Source organism: Rhineura floridana, chromosome 7 (genome assembly GCF_030035675.1).
Source record: "Rhineura floridana isolate rRhiFlo1 chromosome 7, rRhiFlo1.hap2, whole genome shotgun sequence".
NCBI classification, from domain to species: domain Eukaryota; kingdom Metazoa; phylum Chordata; class Lepidosauria; order Squamata; family Rhineuridae; genus Rhineura; species Rhineura floridana.
Genome location: NC_084486.1, coordinates 33,302,595 through 33,325,647, shown reverse-complemented (window position 1 = coordinate 33,325,647; position 23,053 = coordinate 33,302,595). Strand labels below are relative to the sequence as shown.

General features: G+C 39.6%; 2 protein-coding genes across 6 annotated transcripts in view; one reads left to right on the top strand and one right to left on the bottom strand.

The window, feature by feature from the left end:
- The window catches only part of LRRTM3 (leucine rich repeat transmembrane neuronal 3), a 191,284-nt gene extending 180,387 nt beyond the window's left edge, over window positions 1-10,897 (bottom strand). Inside the window, exons 1-2 of the mRNA XM_061635149.1 lie at window positions 10,524-10,897; window positions 8,667-10,198 (exon numbers count right to left, since the gene is read on the bottom strand). Of these exons, the coding sequence (XP_061491133.1) occupies window positions 8,667-10,198; window positions 10,524-10,527 (1,536 nt within the window). The 5' untranslated portion in view covers window positions 10,528-10,897. The remainder of the gene's footprint in view (window positions 1-8,666; window positions 10,199-10,523) is intronic.
- CTNNA3 (catenin alpha 3) overlaps window positions 1-23,053 on the top strand; it is a 1,138,512-nt gene that overhangs the window by 476,198 nt on the left and 639,261 nt on the right. The gene's annotated exons all lie outside the window — the stretch shown is intronic.

Sequence of the window (23,053 nt, the reverse complement as noted above, 5' to 3'; positions counted from 1 at the left end):
GAAAATCTTCCCCCAATGCCAGGGATAAAACTTTATCAATGGATGTAAGCATCACCAGATAATATGGTAATGGCCTAGCAGGGATATAAGAAGGCATAGTTTTCCATTCTGCCCCTGTAGACATCATATACAGCACTGTTTCTGTTCTACTGCAGTTCGTCTTCCACCAAAGGCGAGGTTATTTGTCTCACTGTCCGGTGTGATGAAATCACATAATTACATCATTATGTAGGGAAATTATATTATCATTACATTATTCCACCCCATTCATTTTAATGCAAAGAATACACAGTGCAAATGGCGGGGGGGGAGTCATAAATTATGTATCATTTACAGACTGAAAGTAACAATAGTGAATATAGATTGTATTTGCTGGATTGATTTCCACTCTGGATATAGGATGAATAAGAGAACACCGGCAATTTCTGCTCCTGTCTTTGCTGGGATTCTCAGCAAATAGGGGAAATGGAGGAGAGCTAATCTGGATCCTTCAGGAGCTTATAGAGTTGTGGGTTACCTGAAGCATATAGTTTTCTGTTATTTGAAATGTGGGAATAAAAATAAAATAAAACAGTTCCTGATATTGTTATTCCTAAAATCAACTCTTTGGTAAGGTTATAATTGGAACTTAGCACAGGAAATTAAAATGAATATTTTGGATGGTCCTGTAATGGATTTTCATGAATAATTGGATATACATGTGAGGCCTAGTTGGAAAGCTTGGTAGGAAAATGAACTCTGATGTAGCACTGAAATTCTACCAAATAATAGAATGAAGGTATGGATTTCATTTTTTCATTATTTTCCTCTGCAGAGTATAGAGACAGCATCTTCCTATTTTAAGAAGAGTCCCACCAAAATCTTGCCAACCAGATCTTTAAAAATAGCTACATGAAATAATAATAAATAATAATAATACATTTTATTTTTCAGCCGCCTATCTGTCCGGGTTAGGGACACTCTATGCGACAAACAACAAGAATAAAAACAATACATATAGATCAACATAATCAAATTTTAAGCTAAAAAACCATTCATTAATTCAGAACATAAATTAATCCGTCCCAATCTTGTAGGCCTGCCTGAACAGCCAGGTCTTCAAGGCTCGGCGATAGCTGGACAGGGAGGGAGCATGTCTGAGATCGAAAGGGAGAGAGTTCCAGAGGGTGGGGGCCACCCTCAAATAAACATTTGAGCTTTTTGTTATTGGTGAGCTGAGAAAACCAGAGATGCTTTCAGCCAGTAGCGTCCATCTATTGAGATGGCGCTTGTGTCCCAGAAGTGCTCTAGTAGCATAGTTTCCCTGACATTTTATTTCTCTTGTCTATTTGCCGGTGCAATGAAAATATAGCACAATGGAGTCCCAAGCCTAGCTGGGAGATCCAGACAATGAGGATGTACAAATAATGTATGGTTACTGATTCTGTTTTCTCTGTGCTGTTCGAAGCTCCTGCTGGGAGGAAGGGCAGGATATAAATCAAATAATAAAATAAATAAATATTTAAGCAGGTAAGTCTTGAGAATATAGCTGTGAAACAGAATTGGATGGGGCAAGCATGTGCCTAGGAACATACTTCTTAAGCTATGCTTCCTAATCAGTATCTTGGATTAAATTATAGCTCTCCATCTGACTAATTCAAATGATGGACACTCATTCCTGCTCATTACGTAATTCCTGGCCTGGGTCTCTTTTCTACTACTTGTCTTAACTCTTGTTCTCTGCATCTTTCCTTCTCCATTTTCATACTAAGGGCCATATCCAATGCTGCAGCTCCACTGAAGCAATGAACTTCGATATATGCAGTGGAGCTTCCTCTTCCTCTCCCCCAGCCCCCCTCCCCCATATGCTCTCATAATCAGCTCTGGAGGGTGAAGGACCCTCTGGAGCAGATTTTGGGGGCACATGGAGGAACATGGGAGCAGAGGAAACTGGTTGTGCCTGTTGTGCCAGCAAGACTATGCATGTGGAGCACTTGTTACAGCCCAAAGTCTCTGCTTTTATGTCTTTCCTCCAGTCCAGTCTCCTGACTGTTGACCCGACATGGCTTTTTCATCTCAGTTCTAGTTTTCCCTCTGGTTTCTGGATACACCTCTGCTGGCTTGACTCCTGCATTCTGCCCTAACATACACAACATATTAAACCTAGTGTTAGCACATTCCTATTAATTCCTCTTCTGTCCCTAACTTCCTGGCTTGGCAGTGCTTTCTCCCCAACCAAATTTGTTATTTTGCCCAACTAGAATACCCTCTTCTGCATTTTGATTTTATTATTTTGCAAAGTGGAGAGTGAATGTCTGAGGCAATGAAGTCATGGTATGTTTTACATCTAGAGTCAGGGTTCTTAAAGTGTGGAGTGGGCTTTCCTAAGGAACCAAATGTAAGTACTAAAGGAGGGATAAGCTTCTTCCTGAGATTCCATGACATAATATTTGGTTGGAGTGGTAGAATGCTTATTCACCTACTGCTTCTCTATCAAAAGTGGTGCCTGTATGGATGGTGCCCCTTAATTCCATATTGACTGACGTGCTGTAGGCTTTTCACCTTGGTTTGTCTTCCGTTCCTCACAAAAACATATGTGTGCTCAGCTATCTCCTTTGATCCACTTGCATCTATCCAATGGATTCCATTCTGAAGTTTGAGGTGGAAATGCCAATGCAACAACTATTTTCTCTTTCTATAGTAATGTGATACAGAGGTCTTGTGAAGCATTCCGCCACACATGTAAAGTCCCAAGATACATCAAGAAAAATGGACATTTTCCCTAACATTTTCCTACATGTAGCAATTTGTCATTCCTACATGCAGCAACTTGTGACCTATGAGCAATAGTGAAGTGAAGTGGCAAATTCTGAGTGCAGTGTCCCTTCATGATAGTCACAGCCATGACCTCTCACAGCCATACCCCTCTTCTAAGATTATACAATAAACACAAGATTTCAGTTTCTTACATTGCTTGGAATTCCATTGAACCATGGATATAGGATGTGAGGGTATGTCTTTTTGATATTCCGTTGTACATAACAACTTACGTACCATTCTCTTGAAACTAAAGCACGTTGGGTTTTCAGTGTTCCTAAATGCTTAGCTTTGGAACATACAGAACAATGCAGTCTGCCTGATTCACATTGTAGCCATAGATTCAAGCTGTTATTGTTTCCACACATTTCTAGTGATCAAATATCTGACCAAGCTTGAATATTGCTTTCTGCTTTTCTATCATTGTCACCATTTGATTGTCCTTGCTCGCTGTAAGAATTATTGCTTGAATTACTGAATTCAATGTCTAACATCTCTCTCCTGCTGCTACCAAACTGCTTGATGTTTTGGACTGCAACTTCTATCAGCCCCAGCCAGCATGGACTGATTTTGTCCTAGGCTGTGTGTTCTTACTTCCAGTTTCAGCAGCTGGCAGAGGTGGGAATGGATTCAGATACAACAGGGAATGGGTATTCCACTGCCATGTCACTTACAGCTTAAATGTGTATTGAAATGTGTATAGAAGAGGAAACGTATCTTATTTGGATGGTATCGTTTTTGTTGTGTTGGAAGTGTCTTTGAACCCTGCAAAAGTCCTTCATGATGTTAAGATGTTTCAGTTCTTAGCAGGGCAGACTATGAGTATTTTTTAAAAATACTATTCATTATTCTTTCACTATTTAGTACTTGGTTTTAAAAAGCAAAAACATCAATATTGAAAAGCAGTAAGAAGAGTTCTTTTTTAAAAATGCAGAGCTACAGTAACCTATGTGGCATTTTAACCAGTCTCATAAAAATATTTATTATGGACTGATAAGTGTTTCTGTATAAGCAATGGCAACATTTAATATTCTTGTGATTTTCTTCTTTTTTCTGTTTTGATTTTTTAAAGATTTGGTCACCTTGTCTCTTTAAAATGAGCAGTTTATGCAATGCTCTTTACTGGAAGATGGGGTTGTGTCCACTGAAGGCCTGCATGTCAGAAGCCTGACATTCTTTGTAATGTGTGCATGGTAAACAGGCATTCCTCCCCACTGTGCATGCCCAGGGTGGCAGAATTACTGGGAGGGGAATGGTTAAGCAACCCTCTCACCTAAGAACATAACAACAGCCTGCTGGATCAGGCCAGTGGCCCATCCAGGCTCCAGCATCCTGTTCTCACAGTGGCCAGCTAGATGCCCACAGGAAGCCTGTAAGCAGACCTAGTGCAATAGCACTCTCTCCTCATGTGGTTTCCAGCAAGTAGCAATCAGGTGGAGGCAGAACAGGTATGCTCATGGCTGTGGATCAAAAGCCAAAGAGGGCAGCAGGAGTGGAGTAGAGCTGCTTAAGCAATGGGTGCTGTGAAAACAACAACGAAGATGTCAATGGAACATGCATGTCTGTCGCTGCAGAAGTGCTTTATACCCCCCCTTTCCTCCTCCTCCTTCCCAAAGTCGAGCATGAAGTACATAACAGAGGAACCCTGGTGGGGGTGTGATGCGCTCTCCAGTCCATGCACTCAGCTGAGGAGGCAGGCAGGTCCATTGCCTTGGGATGTTTTTAAAGCCAAGCAACCACATGGGGCTGAGAGCAACCACTCAAGGGTGATGCTCAAGTGGCAGTGGCAGTCCATCCTTCCCACCATGCAGCTGCCGCGAGAAGGTGGCCATCTCTGCGGTCTTGCTTTGCATATTGCCTTTGAGGCAGCAGCAGCAGCAGCCCAGGGTGGTGGCAGCAGCGACTCTACCAGCAGTGGTAGCAGCAGCACCACCGAGGCTCTTGCTGGCTTCTGGAGGAGGCGGGGCAGAAGAGAAGTGCATTGTGTAACGCTCTTTCAGCCCTTTCTTCTACAACAAATTTAACCAACTCTGAAGCACATCGGTAGCCTCTCACTTCCCCTCTCCCCTGCTCTTCTTAGAACCAAAGGGACCCAGCTGCATCCCAGCTCCAAAAGAGGTAAGGGGACACCAACATCCACCACCCGGGACACCTCCACCACTGCCTATGAGCCCTTTCATTTGGCCACTTTATTGCATAAGGGGAAAACCTGTCACAATGGTATTTGTACCTCAGAAACAAATAGCATGGCTCTGTTGCACAGGGGGAAAGCCTGAATATTTCTTTGTTCTGTATTGAGAGACTTGAGTAGAGTGATGTGACGCAAAGGAGGACAGGGGCTGCTGTATACTCAGTAGTAGCATACAAGAAGGTTATGACTACAGACACAGCTTTTCTCATCTCTGCATGACAAGCTGCCACCTGCCAGAATTCCCTCCGCTGCATTAACATTAAAGATAGAGGACAAAACTCTCTCCTCTTTTGCATCTTGGAAAGACACTGTGTGGAAACCACTGGCCAACTATTTGTTTGTTGTGCAAAATAATGAATAAAGCATGGTTTGAGTCTCTCGAGACAGAGAAGGCTCAACAAGTTATAATTAATTTCTACCTCCTGGAACCAATTTTATTCAACTCAGCTTTTTTTTTTTTTTACGTATTGTAGATGGGCATTGTTAGTAGCTAGAAAAGAGGAGGGGTGGTGGTCAATTATCGAAGCAAAAAGGAAAGGGGGTATAAAACCCAAATGACCATTTGTGAATGGTCATTTGGGTTTTATACCCCCTTTCCTTTTTGCATTGTTAGTAGCTGCCAGCATAAGCTGTTATCACACTGTTATCTTTTCGGTGCCAGGTCAAGACTTTCCTCTTCTCCCAGGCATTTAAGTATGTGTTTTTAACTTGTTTTTTAAAAATGTGTTTTTTAAATTTGTATATTTGTTTTTAATGTTTTTAATTGTTGTAAGCCGCCCAGAGAGCTTCGGCTATGGGGCGGTATATAAATGCAATAAATAATATTATAATAATAAGCTGCACAGTCAACCGGCAGCTTCTTTCTCAGATTATAGTGATAATTACACTTTCATCTGTGTTTTATTGCAGAAATTGTGCACATATAAATATTTCCAGGTAAAATTCCTTTCGATGAAATTGGAGTTAAATGCCTCTTTAATGCCTGGGCATTATTTTTTCACAAGTTAATTCTGCATCATTAATAGCAAACTTTATTAATATTAATAGTTCAACCGTTGGCCTTTGAAGAGGCATCACTATTCTCAATGGTTTCCTTTTCTACATCCCACCCCCAGTCACTGATTTACATCCCCTGGGCACCTGTGGGGCTTTCTACATCCCCCCCGCGCCCGGTCTACATCCCCCCTACCCTCGGCCACTGATTTATAAAATGCTATAACGCATTACTCCAGCCAGAGCTTTTTGCATAGGGGAGCATGAGCTTTCTTCCAGGCAGCATTTCCTTCAGGTATGGTCAGAGACAAATAAACATGCCTATACGTGAAGTCACTCTAACAGTATTTGCAATCCATTTGTAATCCTATTTGATTTGGGAACACCAAGTTTTGGATAAAAATTCCTGTTTTGCCATGTCAAAAACATCCCTGGTTAGCACTATGAAATGTGTGTTCGATGCAAATGTCATACTGAGATTAAAGACTAGAAAAGTATTTTCTGTCACAATTTTTGGTGGTGTTAATTTTTCACATTTTGTATATGCATGGATAGCATTGCCCACTAATTCAGAGAGGGTACATACACATTTTATTGCTGCAGCTATAGCAAGTCAATATCTTCAGTACAGATATCATCTGCTATAATGTTGGTCCTCTGTTGGCACCAGATATATTCACTTTTATGGGCATATTACACATATTTCAGGGATATTGGCTCAGAAAAATCTTATCTCCTGAGTAAAGTGTGTCATATTTAAACATATTGAAATTATTGAGTCTTGGCTTTCAAAAGATGTATGATATTAGTTTCACATCAGTAAAATTATGAAGCAGTCTTTCACTTTCTTTCTGCTTATAATCCCATAAAAAAATAGAAAGTAAGTTTATTACCTGAAAATCACCTTAAGTGTATTGTTAGTGCTTAGATTCAGCATTTTGCATCTCTGGAACAGTTCAAAGTATTTTTCTTTCACTATTTTCTTTCCCAGAAAGCAAAGCAAAACAAAACAAAAAAGCACCCTGAGAACATGGATGCTCTTTTTCTAGATTGCTGCAGTGCAACTGCTTTGTAGAAACATTCTCTCCCAAGTGGCCAGAGATTGGCATTGTAGAAAGCCAAATCGAGTTATGTAATAAAAGTGGTGAAATTCTTTGCCCGCTTTTATAAATCTGCTCCTGTTTGTGTCTGAAGATTGAGGGGAAAGGGGTGATATATGACGGTAATTTTATTTTAAAATATATAGATGGTAATTTTATTATAAAATAGAGATATTTTTATATATAATTGTATTTTGTCATGACATTTGAACTCCTCTGGATTATAAGTATTCATGATAACCCCCATCCCAGTTCATTCTAAATACTGCATTCATATTATAAATAAATAAATAAGTGAATCTCTAAAATGTCACTCAGTGAGGCTATCAAAAAGAGAATCGATTGATTCCAAACCCTCCCCCTGTCCCCGATCCATTGACTTTTCCTAAAAGAGAATCTTTCTGATGTGCTTTTCCTTAGACTGGGCAAGTATCCAGTTTTCACTGCAAGCCTTTTCTGGTTGCTGTGCTGTATTTTTAATGTAGCGCTTTCTGCTTTCTAAATACCCAAAGTGGCAAACTGCATAATGAAACATTGCCAAGCACAATGTAGCATTTTTTAAAGGAAGAAAAATGACAGATTTAATGCTTCCATCGTCAATCATGTTAATGCCTTTAACACTGCTGAAAACAGAATTTCTAATGAGCAAATGTGTGCAGGAAGTGGTTTTGCCTTTGTAACTGTACATGTCAACTCCTCTAATTGCATCAATAAGGAATTTGGTCTCCTCATTTAATGAATGCCTTTTGACTACTTTCTGAATGGCAACTGGCTGTGAGGAGGGAGGAACACTAGCATATTTTATATGAAACCACATAAACAGATTTCCATTAGTAGTTATCAATTCTACAAACTCTATTGTGTTAGAACAGTGTAGTGAATCGCATTCTGTTCTACCACCCCTCTTGTTATTTCTTATGAAAGCTTGTATTCCTTCCCCCAAACTTCATCTAGCCAAGCAATTCCTCTGCTCCTACCCTCAGTAGTTCAGGATGTTGCTTTAAAACCACTGGCTTCTGAGAATGTCTTGCACGCAAAGGAAATCAGGCATGCAGTCGGGGCTTTTTCCTGCAGCATCTATAAACCAAAGCAAGTCCTAGAATGTCGATAAGCCTATAGTACCTACAGCATGTGTTTTTGAGTCATGAAGTGAATTTCAGCATATTTTGAATTTTTGCACTGTTCTTTCTTACCATTATTTGTCTACAGAAAAGCAGCATGTATGCAAACAACACTCTGCATTTAAATCAACAACCCAACGACACTGCAGATATATTGTATTGGATATGAAAAAATAATGATAAGGAAATGAAATCAGTAAAGTGCCTGCACCAACAAGTACCATATGAAACCTGAACTCAGGCTTCTGTTTTGCAATCTTTTCACTTTCAGTGGATTTATGGAGAAAGTTTAAAATGGTACATGAAAAGAAGGCCAACATATGAGCATGTGTCAAGATGTGAATGGAAGTGGCTGTGGCAGAAGAGAGAAATGTGCCCTTCATCATAGTCACCAGAGTTCAACAAACCCAGCTTTTTTAATTAAAAAAGCTTATTTTATTTTATTTTGATCATAATGGTTCATACCTCACATTCCCTGGATCCTGCTTTGCTATACGTGCAGGGTCCCGTCCCATTCAGCAGCATCTCACTGGTCTCAGTGTTAGTTGGCTTATAATCGACATAAAATTCCTGTGTGGTTGGAGTCATCTGCTTCAGTGACTGCCGTTTCTTTTTCTTGTGCCTTCGCATGAGAGAGCGCTGCTGCAGCTGCTTCATGCTGGCAGGGTAACGCTTCCACGACACATAGATTACCAGCAGGATCACAAGCACAGATAAGAAAAGGGCCACACTCCCTGCTATGATTTTATGGAAGGAGATGTGTTCTGTCTCATGCTCAGGCTCTGAACTGGCTTCTGTGGATCCAACAGTGGGGGGCATAGGGGGCTTGCTGTCATGCTTAGGCCTGACGACTTTTGGCTTAAAGGTTGGCTTTGGGAAAACCCGTGGCAGTTCAAACCTCTCTGTAGTACTTTTGCCACATATGCTGTAATTTTTCACTGCATCAACAACGTTCACTCCTTGCAGCTCTTTGGGACTGGCACAGATAATTGTATTTTCCCTCAGCCCTTTAAAACTTTTTAGCCAGTTTACCAGGGAGCAAATGTTCCTGCTGCATTCCCATATATTCCCAGCAAGGCTGATGTCATTGAGAGATATCCAAGAATCCAAAATCTCTTGACCAATAAATGTGAGCTTATTGGAATCCAGGTTGAGACGCTGTAAATTGGGCACACACTGGAAAACACTAGGTCCACTGAAAGCTTCTATTTCATTGCCAGATAAATCAAGCCTTTGTAATGAGCTCCAGGTCCAGGACATCGTTTGTCCTATAACACTGATTTTATTCCACTGTAAATAAAGGTTCTGGAGGCTGACTAGCCTTGGAAAAAGTGCCAAGTTGAGTTTAGAAAATTGATTGTGCTCCAGGTGAAGCTCTTTCAGTCTGATCATGCCTGCAAAGACATTCCTTGCTAAGCTTCGGATCCTGTTGTAACCCAGGTCTAAGAGTTCAAGGTTTCTACAGTCCTGGAAAATTCGGACAGGGATTGTTCTCAAGGAATTAGACCGCAAATGTAAACTCAGCAGCTTCCTTAAGCCCCTGAATTGTTCAGATCCCAGAGACTGCAGCTGATTATATGACAGATCCAAGTTCCGGAGATTTGTCACTGGTCTGAAGGTGTTATTAAGAAAATAGGCAATTCTGTTGGAACTCAAAATCAATTCTTTTAACCTGCGTATTCCATTAAAAGCATTTTCATCGATATTGCTGATATGGTTATGGTCTAGATAGAGCCAGGTGAGTTGATTAAGACCTTTAAACTGATTGTATTTTAGTTTTTGGAGGCTGTTATACCGGAGGGACAAACCTAAACAACCAGCTGATATACTTGAGGGTATCTCCTGTAATTTCTGGGACTCGCAATATACCATTTTGCCTTCGCACCTACAGCCCTTAGGGCATCCTCGTTCAGCAGAAGAAAGCATTGTCAGTAATACAGTAGGGGCTATTACCAGGGCTACAGCTGATCCGCTCAGTAGCCTAAATACATTGAAACCTGGAAATAAAAATAACTTAGAAAAGTTATCCCCCCAAATAAACAGATCTATTTCAATAATGTTCAGAATTGCTACTTAAATGCATAAGAAACCCCCAGCAGCACAACTACTTTGCAGCTTGTTTTACCCCCCCCCTTATATTTTAATAAAGGAAAACAAAGAAAAAGAAATCATGCGCATAAGGTAGTCACGGTCACATACAACATCTTGGAAATTTAACTCTGATCACATCTTGCACAGAGGCAAACCTATAGAGCAATTATTAAAGAATCAGTGCAGGCACTGCTATAGGTGAACTATAAATAAATAAAATGGAAAACCTACCCATCCTTTGTGTTTTCAAAGGTCGTCCTTAGGTCTTTTGCTTTTGCTTAGGGTGCCACAAGCATGACAGCCTGTCAGCTGCTGTATGGTGAGTCAGGGCTTGCTGACACCCAGGAAGAAAAATTAGACCCCTTGGGAGATGGACTGATTTTGGAACATTATTCTTTGCCAGCCATGCAGAACATCCCAAGAATAAATAAATCCCAACACAGCATTTGCAGCAGAATGTCAAGTTCTTCCTAGGTGATAGGATCTTCATGGATGGTGCGTTTTTGCATCTTTAGATTTAGAAATGGGCTTCTTTAAAATCTCCCAGTGCAAAGCATGATAGGTTCCTCCAAGTGATGCTCAGCTGTCTGAATTCACCCGTCTGTATTCCATTGGGCAGTAGTTTTCATAGTTAGCACTCCCAATCCAGCTAAGGAAGCTGTGTTGGAGCATAGAAGCCAGGATGACCCTGTACAATGAACAAGCACTGTTCACTTCTGCATACTGTCATTCTGAAAGCTCCTCCGACTGTTGCTTTGGTTTCGGTGAATGCAGTCTTATGTAAAGCTGCCCCCAGTGGCAAAGAATATTATCGGCATGTGCAGAAATATCTTGCTTCTCTCCCCCCTCCCCTTTTTAAATCTTGCAAATGGATAAGCTCTGTGCTGGAAAATGAGTGATTGTTCTGGGTGACTAAATAGGAGCAGACTGGTCACCCTCAGTATACACTAGTGATATGGTTAGAAATTTGCCTAGGCTTTTAGCTTTTTGTCATTTTCTTTTTCTTTTGGGTAATTTAACAAAGCCTTTTAAGCCCAACATCTGCTGCTGGGACTTTTACCTAACATAAAGCGTGGATGTCACATTTCTTTTCATTTAGGCATGAAAACAGCACACACACAAACCCATACACACAGAATCCTGTGTATATACACAACAGAACACTGCAGGCATTACATTGTCATGTAAAACACACTAATCCTTGTTATTACCACTGGCATACAGATGGTAAGAACTATGAGTAATCAGGCAGAAGTTAACAACTCTGTTCAATTGCAGTTATCTTTTATCTTTGTTGTTGTTGTGGACACACATCTGTATGCTAACTGTCATACTGCAGTGCATGCTCCCTGCTTCCCCACATCTCTGACAGAACCCCACTATGAGTCTGCCCAACCTTTGAAATTACCTCTGAAACCCCAGTCTTGGTATCTCCATTGTCTGAATATGACACGTGGACATGAGATACAGTTGGCACTGTTGCTATTCACGTTGTGGCATGGCTAAGACCTCTCTCTTTCAGTGGGCACTTTGGGGCACTGCCTTTTAAGATGGGCTTGACTGCTCCTGTTTTGAACTTTTTAATGCCTTTTCAGATTAATTTTAACTTTGTAATGTTTGATATGCTTTTTTAAATGTTTGCACATTTTTATAACATCTTTGTGTGCTGTCTTCAGTTTTTTCATAGCTAAGATATAAATTGTTATAAATAGGTACAGTTAAATAATTATATATGTGTACCATGGGCAGTGGAGTGATGCAGTGCACCTTCTTCACATTCTTTGTGGTGACTCTTCCCAGTTCCCTAGAGGTCTCCAGCGTAGAAGCAGAAGACACTGAGACAGCTGTGGGTTTGAAAAAGTTGAACTCTTTAGTACACCTTACCCTCTAATTCAGGTGGGAAAGAGGGGGTCCTCTGCAACCCCCAAACATCTGTCTTGTGGCCTAAGATCAAGTGGGAAACTTCAGAGGAAATAACTAACTAGACTACAAAATGGGATGGTGTTGGTTCCATGCAGTGTTATGCTTCTTCTCCCTGTTTGCAATTGTGTTATCTTCTCTGATGTCTCCCATGTGGGAAACATGTGGAGAGATTGAGGGACAGGAATATGTTTCTGTGCATCCTCTTCTGAAATCTGGAGATTGGAATGTGCAGAGATAAGCCCTCCTGCACATGCGCTTCCATGTTTCCTAGGAGACTTCAAGATCTGTGATGGCTCATTCACACGTGCAAATCTCCATTCAGTGCTGTAATCATCAAGTGATGGATGTGCATGTATTGAAATGGTCTTACTTTTAGACAGTAATGTTCCTTATTTGGCAGTCTACCATTTATCCTGAGATTTTCCACATGGAATAGAGAAGCTCAAAGGGGAGTGTATCCCTTTAGGTACCCCAGTCTCAAATTAAATAAATGCAGTGTTATCCCTGGAGAAAGTGATAAAGAACGATAACAGACACATTCTGATTATGAATTGTTTTGCTAGTCTTCTAACTTCTGTTTCTTGCATGAGAAGCCATGTATAGCTTTTCAATGACCCCATATTCTTTCTTCCGTTCAGAGTCAAACAATACATGACATGAATGGTGCAATTAGCAATCATGGCAAAGCTTTTCAAAAATTAAATATTGGGGGTGGTGTGGTGTTGTGCTCAGGAGCACAGTGTGCAATTAAGTGGAGGCTATGTCTTCAGTGTATTTCAGTTTACTTGGCATATCTAAGGGACAGCATTTCCATAAGTATGTAAGATTTCTATGGGGAATGAGAATGGAACCTTGATATGCCCCCATACACACACACTTGCACAATGACTGTGTTGCTTTGCTTCACAACTTGCTCTGAAGAATCTGAAGGTTAAAACAGATTCATTGAAAGTAAAAGAACCAAACGCCTTGAAAGCATGGCAATCAAACAGACTTGATATGGAAATTGGCATAGGCAATTTTGGGTTGGAAGTTTTAAGTACACACACAAGTACCTTTGTATATGTCTGCTACATAAACCAATGCTCCGGCTAGCTACCTAGCCTTCTGCTCTTTTTTTGCTGATTTCAACTCTTATACATTGTTAAAAACATATTGTACCTAGTCCGGAGGCATGTAAACTCCTCATGACATAGGCCTGTCTCTTTTGCATATAAGGTTCACTGTAAACTTTTATGTGCATTGATGGCAACTTCATTATACTATTTTAGGTGAATGCTGAAGAAGCAACTCTTTACCCTGGGCTTTGACAATTGAGATGTATATTTTAGGACTCGCCCAATTTTGTGATTTTAAGTTATTTTTAATTGTTTTTAATGCTGTATTTTAAAATGGTTGTAACCTGCTCTAGGATCTTTGGGTGTAACAATAGTAATAGTAATAATAATAGTAATAATAATAGTAATAATAATGGTGATTGAGAAGGGAGGGAGGGACCTTCCACTCCTTAACTTTGCCTGACTTGTTGGTCTAAAGAAGAGCAAACAGTTCTCTTATTCCTCTTTCTGCGCCTAAATTATGTGTGTAGAAAGCTCCCTTCCATGGCATTTACCCAATATACAAGATTTCATGTTGGGATAGTCTGACAAGATTTAACCAAACCAAATCAAACCAGGTTTATTCTTCAGAAGGGTCAGAAAGTACCATTCCTTACATTAAAGCTTAAGCTGACCTATTGGTCGAATAAAGAATGAACATTAAAGCTGTGTTCAGATGTTTGCTTGAACACACAGTTGTAAAAGAAACTCCTGCTGTGAGAAAGGGTGAGATATAAATCAAATAATAAATAAATAATAAACTAAATAAAAGAAGGGTGGGGCAGGCTGTGCATTCATCATTAAAATGCAGATAAAAATCAGTACAACTTTAAAACAAATATAGGTAAGAACTAAGTTATGACTGGGTAGGCTTCTGAAATACACACAAAATTCAGCAGGTGTCTAAAACAATGTAGCAAGGGTGCCTGCCTAACGCTGATAGTCAGGGACTTGCAAAGTACAGATGCTGCCACTCTATAGGACTGACTCCTTGCAAATGTGGAACAGACATTATGTGCAGTTGTAAAAGTACAACTTCTGCAGACTGAAGCAGTCAAATAGGCATGTATGGGGCAAGGCAACCCCTCATCTGAAGTGGTCCCAAGCTGTTAAGTGCTTTATATACTAATAGTAAAATCTTAAATTGGCATGGTAACAAATCAGCAGGCAGTGCAGATCTTTGAGCACAGGTGTAATATGCTGACAGAAACTCACTTCTCTCAGCAATCACGCTGCAGCATCCTGCACTAGCTGAACTTTCTGGCTCAACCTGAAGGGAAGCTCCACATAGAATGTGTGCATTTTTAATCTTAACAATAGATATGTGTGTGGAATTTCACTGGAAAGTCATGTGAGTAGGGGGTTACACTTAACTAGAGTAAAATAACAGTACCCAATGATAAAAAGGGATCCAGGTGAGATCCTGAAAATTACAGGCCGGTTAGCTTAACATCTGTTCTGGGAAAACTGGAGGAAAGCATTGTTAAAGATAGAATGAACAAGCTCATAGAAGAACAAGTCTTGCAGAATCCTGTCTCACTAACCTATTAGAGTTCTTTGAGAGTGCCAACAAGCATATAGATAGAGATAATCCAGTTGACATAGTGTACTTAGACTTCCAAAAAGGTTTTGACAAAGTGCCTCACCACAGACTCCTGAGGAAGTTTAACAGGCATGGAATAAGAGAGGTCCTCTTGTGGATCAGGAACTGGTTAAGGAACAGGAAGCAGAGAGCAGGAATTGTTTTTATTATTATTATTATTATTATTATTATACTGCTTATATACCAAAATGACTTCTCAATGGACAGTTAATGGACAGTTTGCCCATTGGAGGGATGTAGAAAGAGGTGTTCCCCAAGGATCAGTATTGGGACCTGTGCTGTTTAGCTTTTTAACTTCTTCGTAAATGATCTAGAGTTAGGGGTGAATCCTAACTGATGATAGTGATGATACCACATTGTTCAGGTAGTTAAAATAAAAAGTGATTGTGAAGAGCTCCAAAAGAGTTTCTCCAAACTTGATAAATTGGCAGTAAAAGAGTAAATGCAATTAAATGTAAGCAAGTGTAGTGATGCACAATGAGGCAAAAAATCTTAATTTCACATACACACTCATAGGGTCTGAACTGATGGTGACTGATGAGGAATGACACCTTGGCGTCATAGTCGATAACTCAGTGAAGATGTTGACCCAGTGTGTGGCATCCATGAAAAGGAGAATGCCATTCTAGGGATCATTAGGAATGGGACTGAAAATAAAACTGCCAATAATGCCCTCCCCAGGGAGGTGTGTCTGTCTCCTACATTAATGAGTTTTAGGAGGAATTTGAAAATATTCCTGTTGACGCAGGCATTTGATGGCTGAAGGAGACTGTTCCTGGCAACTCAAGATGAAAGTACTTCTTCACCCAGTATATAGTTAAACTATGGAATTCACTCCCACAATAGATAGTGATGGCCACCAACTTGGATGGCTTTAAAAGAGGATTAGACAAATCTGTGGAGGATAAAGGTATCAGTGGCTAATAGCCATGATGGCTATGCTCTGCCTCCATAGTTAGAGGCAGTATGCTTCTGAATAATAGTTGCTGGAAACCGCAGAAGAGGAGAGTGCTCTTGTGCTCATGTCCTGCTTGTGGGCTTCCTACAGGCATCTGGCTGGCCACTGTGAGAACAGGATGCTGGACTCGATGGGTCACTGGCCTGATCCAGCAGGCTCTTCTTATCTTCTTATCTCTCTGTTGTGTCATACTACAATTTCCATGTGTTGGGGGCTCTGTTCCTGTTTTCCAGTATGTGTTTGTTTGTGTGTTTGTTTATTAAGAATTTATACCCTGCCTGAAAGTTGGCTTAGGCTGCAATCCAATACATACCTGAGAGTCAATCCATTGAGCCCAATAGAGCTCACTTCTGAGTAGCCACGAGGGCTATGCTCTAACTCCACTATTGGAGGCAGTATGCGCTGAATATCAGTTGCTGGGGATTGCAGGTGGAGAGAGTGCTATTGTGCTCAGATTCTGCTTGCAGGCTACCCATGGGCATCTGTTTTGCCACTGTGAGAACAAAGTGCTGGGCTAGGTGGCCCTTTGTATAAGCAAAGTTAAGATTTGGTGCAGGGATGGAATGATATGTCAATTTCAGTTCTCTCAGTTTCTCATTTTTCTAATAGTAAAGTCAGTTCTCCATGCTTCTACAGCAATTTGCTAATTTTTTAAAAAAACCCTCATGAAAATTCTTCAGCATCTTCATGAGAATATCTCCTAATGATACATTTTTGTAATGCCTTTAAGTACTCATTTTTGCAAGTAGTTTATCCTCGTAGAATTCATTTTTGCATGGTATTTTCACCAATATACTCATTTTGTGCACGCTTTCCCCTAATACATGCATTTTTGTAAAAATTGTTTGGTTGGAGAACTGCATCACAAAAACTTCGGGTGAGTACGAATTTTGAAGGATGGCTATGTTTTGGTTATATTGTTTCATAAAGTGCAAATATGATAAATTCCTCTTTAAATGCAAACTGAATTGAATTTCTCCCCATCACTATTTGTGAGAGGGGGAATATTTCTGGTATATATATGTATAAATTACTCCACTATCAGTAAACACATGTGCTGCACAAGTTCTGTAGTCTGAGGGAACTGAACTGATTTAGTTTACCTGTGCAAAAAGACACATCCACAAAATCATGAAGCCCTACAGACAAACTGGAAAAATAGACCATGTACACATTTTACTGCAACAAATTTGTATCCTTTGGTATCATTTGCACTTTATTTTTGAGTTAGTAGCCATGAACTTTGCCTGAAGCTAAATTCTGAGTTAAATGTGAAATTTGCTTAAGCAGAACTTCTGAGGAATTTTGAAGGAAGCAAAAACACATTTTGGAAAGACTAGTGAAATTTTCAGTGGGAGTACCATGTTATGTTAGCTAATCTCTTTAAACACCACAAAGTATTTTATTTGTTGATTGCAACTGTAATGGATAAGTGATTCATTACTATTCAAATAAGGAGTTTGTATTGTTGTTCCGGTCTGTAAGTAGTTCTTTTTTTTCCCCTTTGACCTAGTTGGTCTAATATTTTACATTTGTCTTTTAACAAGAATTTTTATGTTTATATTTTTGCTAGGGGAATTCTTACCTTCTGTCTTTATCCCCACCTATTGAAATGTGAATGGATGTGTGCATGCATAAATGTGTTCACACACACACAAGCTGGCATGTTTTTGTTTAAACCCACAACCTCTGATTTGTATACCATTCACCTGAATCCCTTCCAGCTTGTGCACATAGCACTAACCCATGCTTTATGTTATGTGTGAACACAGGCAATGACTTCTTAGGGCTTCCTATGGGCTCTATGATGAATTGCGTTGGGACTTAAGTAAGGTCCTTGAAAGACACTTTGCCATTCTGAGCAAATAGTACAGACTTTGTGTGTGTATGTGTGTTTGAGATGTGTGTGTTGAGGTCAAGCAGTCAAAACTTTACTTGCCTTATTTAGCATATTTAGAATTTTCCACTAGCTGCTGCTAAGAAGTCTATTAGTAGTTCTGATAGGGTCTTTTCATCTTTGAGTTAATTAATGGAAGGGTTCTGCATCGAAAATGTGTATGATCAACAGCCTATGGTTACTGAAAAAACAAGGAACCCATCATGGAACCCATTGACGCTCCTTAGGAATCTGCATATAAGAGTAAGTCTTGTATCCAATGAAGTGTAAAGTAAGTGTCCCATCAGTGCACCCCCTAAATCTGTTCTAGGCATTTCCCCAACCCCTTAGAACAGATTTGAAGAGGGCACAGGAGGGAGAGGGGAAAAAGACCTGTTGCACAAAGAGAAATCCTTACAATAACAGATGCTTACTTAGCACTACGTGGGATGCAACCCCAAGTCTTGAAAGCAGTATTGTAAAGCTATTGCTGCTTGTAATATACACATTTAAATTTTGGGTCCTGCCATAGTCTCTGGCCATACCAGATCCATAGATTTTCATAATGTTTCAAACATTATCCTGATAAAGCCAAAATGAACCCCCAGAAGTATGAGCTGCATGATTGCAATTAGATGTGTATGTAATCTAATTTGGTTGTAACTGTCACAGATGCTTGTTGGCTGTAGCCCACAAGAAGTAACATACTTTCACAGCGTCAACACCAGGAGCTCTTTTGGCATGGTTACAAAAAGTTTTTTACTGTGCAAAAAAGATGGTGCCTATCATATAAGCTCCTATAGAAAGAAAGAAAAAAAGCGGATGGGTGCTGTGCGTCAGATATCCATGCATGCTTAAGTTAGTTGCACTGCATCAAGTGTTGTGCCACCTGCAGGTAGTGGACATGTAGGTTTCTTGCGTGCAAAACAAGGACAATAACAATATTTACTATGGAGAATGTCCCAGTCATTTTCTTATGAGTAAACATGCATAGGGTTGTGCTGTAAGTTATGTCTCTGGATTCTTGTGTGTCTTAATTCAAATAATAATTTGAGTCAAGTTCTATGCAGAGTAGACCCATTAAAATTAGTGGACCTAAATTAGCCATGTCCAGTAATTTTAACGGGACTATTTTGAATATGACTAACATTGGATACAACCCATTAATTATTTTTTGTTTTCTTCTGTTGTGTTATGGGAACGGGAATTGGGTTGTGTAACAGCTTACCCCAGAGGTAACCGATGTGGTGCCTCCATATATTGTTGGACTACAACTCCATCATCCCTGACAATTGACCATGCATGTGTGTGCATAAGTTTTGTATGCCTGTGTGTGTGCGTGCGTGCGCACGCGCGCACGCACGCACACACAGAGGCATCAGGTGACTCAGAATTCTGTTTGTTTGTTTGTTTGCATGGCTGCTATTTGCATGTTAACAGGGATTCAGAAACGTTTTGAAGCCTTTCAGTAGTAAAAGGCCATTCCACATGTTATGGATCTCCTTGGTGGATGTTACTTCTGCGTCAGAAATTATTCAAATCCTGTGCACAAATTATTCTTTGTGTTAATAATTAATACTTTTTCATTCTGTATTCACGTAGTGTATATAAGATAGCTAGGTAGCCACAGCCAAGTACAGTACAGTAACCCAGCATATGCAAATGAAGTTAAACATAAACTCCTGTGACTATTAACATGTGAATAATCTATTTGTGTATTTCATGCAGTTGCAGATTTCTATGTAAGTACACTTATAATGTGTAAAGTGGTTACAGAGTCCACAATGATCTCAAAATGATCCACAATGATCTCAAAATGGAATGTCAAGCAGCTTTTCTTTAAAGAGACAGAAATATTATTCCTTGTTTTTCTGTCTGTTGTCAGTGATTAACAGCAAAATCCTGTGCTTGTCATCTTAGAAAATACATCCTGCAGCATTAAATGGGGCTTACTCCCAGGTAATTATATGTATAGGATTTCAGTCTAGCTGGTACACCAGTAAAATTGACTTTGTTTTTCAAAAACAGCTATGCTTGTTTTTTCCAGTGCATACGAGTATATATATATATTTATTTGCTGGCAATGTGTAGCCTAGTAAATAAAAATTCTGAAACAGCCTTCAGTAACATACGTAAGAGGTCTGGGGCAATATTAGAAGGCTATAATACTTTTCACTTACTTCTCTAGACTGCAATAAGTATCTGTCTGCCCAACTGTGAGATGTGCTAAATTGTAGATTCCCTCCTGTACAGAATCTTATCTGACCCTTCTCAGTGACAGTGCTCAGGAGATCTTATCCAGCACTTCTCAACTGCATGTCTAGTATTGTGGAATGTCTTATCACGGATGGGGATGCTGAAGAAATTAAAACTTAAGTGATGGTTTCTCTGAACTCACCTATTGATGTTGGGTAAAACTGGGAATGGAAGACATGTCTGTAAGAGTCCTATGAACTAAGTAAAGGTCCTTTCCATAACAAGACTGCATTCCAATCCTTTACATGTTTGTTCCTGTGGGGAAATATTTGTAGTTTTAGTCCAATAATTTCCATTTCCTGTAGCAGAACATTCATCATGTTAAAAAATAAAGCTCTTTTGTGTAGTTCAAAATAATATGCAAATGTCTATGGAGTATGAGATCCTTTTTGTGGTTTAGCCCAAAACAGGTCGTTGTCTGTTGAAAGCTCTATCTGTTAATTCCTTAGAAATGCCATTAAAAAAAAGTTAGGTTAGGGGTTACCACGAAAACTCTATTCATAGGGTCACCATAAGTCAGAATCGACTTGGAGGCAGTCCATTTCCATTTTCCCCTCAATGGAAAGTGTCCTTAATTTCATAGCTGCATTATTTACAGATTTGGAAGAATGATTCATTAGACTGTTATTCACTAATAGGCAAAAAAAACCCCTTGCTGTTTAAAAATTTACCTATAGCCAACAGACATTTCTATCAAACTTTAAAAAGCAGGGAAATTGGGCAGCTATAATGAATGCACCAGGGGAGCTGGAGACCTGACCTCCTCTCTGAGATATTGTACTGCCCTACAAATTTGTCAAAATGCAAACACCATTTGGGTTGGTCTTTCACAGTCCAATCCACTTCCTGTGTAGCTTGGAAGACGTTGCTGGGAATTAAAAATGAGGAGAGTGATGTTGTGCTCATGTCCTGCTTGCATGCTTCCCATAGGCATCTGGTTGTCCACTATGGGAATAGGCTGCTTGACTAGATGGACCTTTGGTCTGAACCGGCAGGGCATTTCTTATGTTCTTATTCCATAACCTGCTGCCTGATCTTTTTAACTGGAGGGATTGAATATTGTACCTTTGGCATGCAAAACACTGTGTTCTGTCACTGCACCATGGGCTCTCACCATGCAGTTGCTGTTGTGTGTACATGTGTGAGACAGAATATTGAACAGGAGTGGAACCAACTGCATGTGTCTTTCGTATCCAAGGGTCACCCTGCTGAGAAAGAGGTCAACAATTTCTGGCAAAGATTCATGGAGTTTAGCTCACTCATGTGGTTGGAGTATTCATACATACTGCATTGGTATGAGATTACAATACAAGGAAATGGGTCTTTTGCTTCTGCATGTGTGTATGAATGGAATCATTCACACATTTCATTGTTCACATAGCTTACGCAAGCACCTGTGCATCTGAATACCAAGTTGTGGAAATTGTGTTTTTTCCCATTCCATTCACAGTCCTTTGGATCACAGCCATCATTTTGCTATTAAATGCAGACAGGCATTCGGGTGTAAGCAATTAGAGTACAGTCTACCTTTAATCTGACTCATCCTTTCAAAATATTTTAAAAGTCTCTGTAAACTTCTCTTTGAACGCTTATATTGCCAGTAACATATACTGAGACAGTGCCCATCAATCTGTAAAATAAAAGTGCTTACTCGTAGATTAGATGTTTTGATTTGAGGTATGAGGTCATGTTCTGAGTTCCCAGATGGAGAAATAACTGGTCTTACATAGTATTCAGTAACATCTCAAGGAAACAACATCATGACTGTTCAGGAGATTTGCAAGTGAAAGAGAAAAACCATGAATATAGTAAGGAGACATATAATTATATCCATTCATTCTGGGGCTAAAATCAAGATGGTTATTCACAATGATTACAGTTGTGTATTTAGCCATCACCACCTCTTTTTTGAGCTCTAGTTTGATTCTGCAGGATGGGGTGGGTGGGATGACAAAGGAAGATAAATCCTGTGCTAAAAATATTTCTTTATAACTCCTGGAAATGAATTTTCTGTGTTGTGTATTTGTGCATAAAATCAATCAAATCATTTTCAGATCAGCTAATCCAGGTTGCTAGATAATCTAATTGTAATGGCTATACAGGAACTTAATTGTACAGACCAGCCTTGGTTAGTTAATGAGCTTGTCAACCACTTTTATTTAACCTTGGTGGCTACTGATTTGCACCAAGTAACAACATAAATGGATTTCTGGTTAGAAATGAGAATGCAGGTTCCCATAATGCTTTCTCTTGCAGCTATTCTTTTTCCTTTTCTTTAAAAAAACCTTTGCCCCCCTCCAATCCTTTTCCCTATCAACAAATAAATAAACAAACTTTGAAGGGTCTATTATGTCATTTAAAGTACGAGTTCATTTGCTTCTTTGTGGTTTTTGGGATCTATGCTTGTGCAGAATGAAGAACAGGGATAGGGAACTCTCCAGATGTTGTTGGATCACAACTCCTATCATCCCTGACCATGCTGGCTGGTGCTAATGGTTTACCACTTCTGGCTTACAGCTTTGAGGAGCTTATAGCTCATGTCTTTAATTGGGAAAACCTGTGTTACATCATCCCACAAAGGTGGGGACGTTTTGACTTCCCCTTGAGTAGCAGAAGAGTTTCAGAAATATTACTTCTCAAAATTACTTCTCAAAATATATTTTATCTCACTTTTCATTTTCCATCACAGACTATGGTGTTAAGTGATATATAAATTGTTGAAATGAACAAAAACAAAATAAAAACATTGTTATTTACTTTCATCATAAAAAAGTGCTAGTGGTATACAAAGCTTGGGACATTTTTTCTCTTCATGAATATGCCTCAAAAGATATTTTACCTCAGTTCCTATTCAATTTTATCTCCCTCTGTCAGTACTTTTTTGTTAAAAAGAAACCCAAACAGAATGGAGGCTTCTGCAGCTTATAAGTTGCCATGTTTATCCGGGAAAGTCCCCTGTGTCTGACAGACATTTTTCTGTTCCCCATCAGGTTCATAATGTCAATCTCTGACTACACAATACAGACATGTATTGACTTGGCACATAGT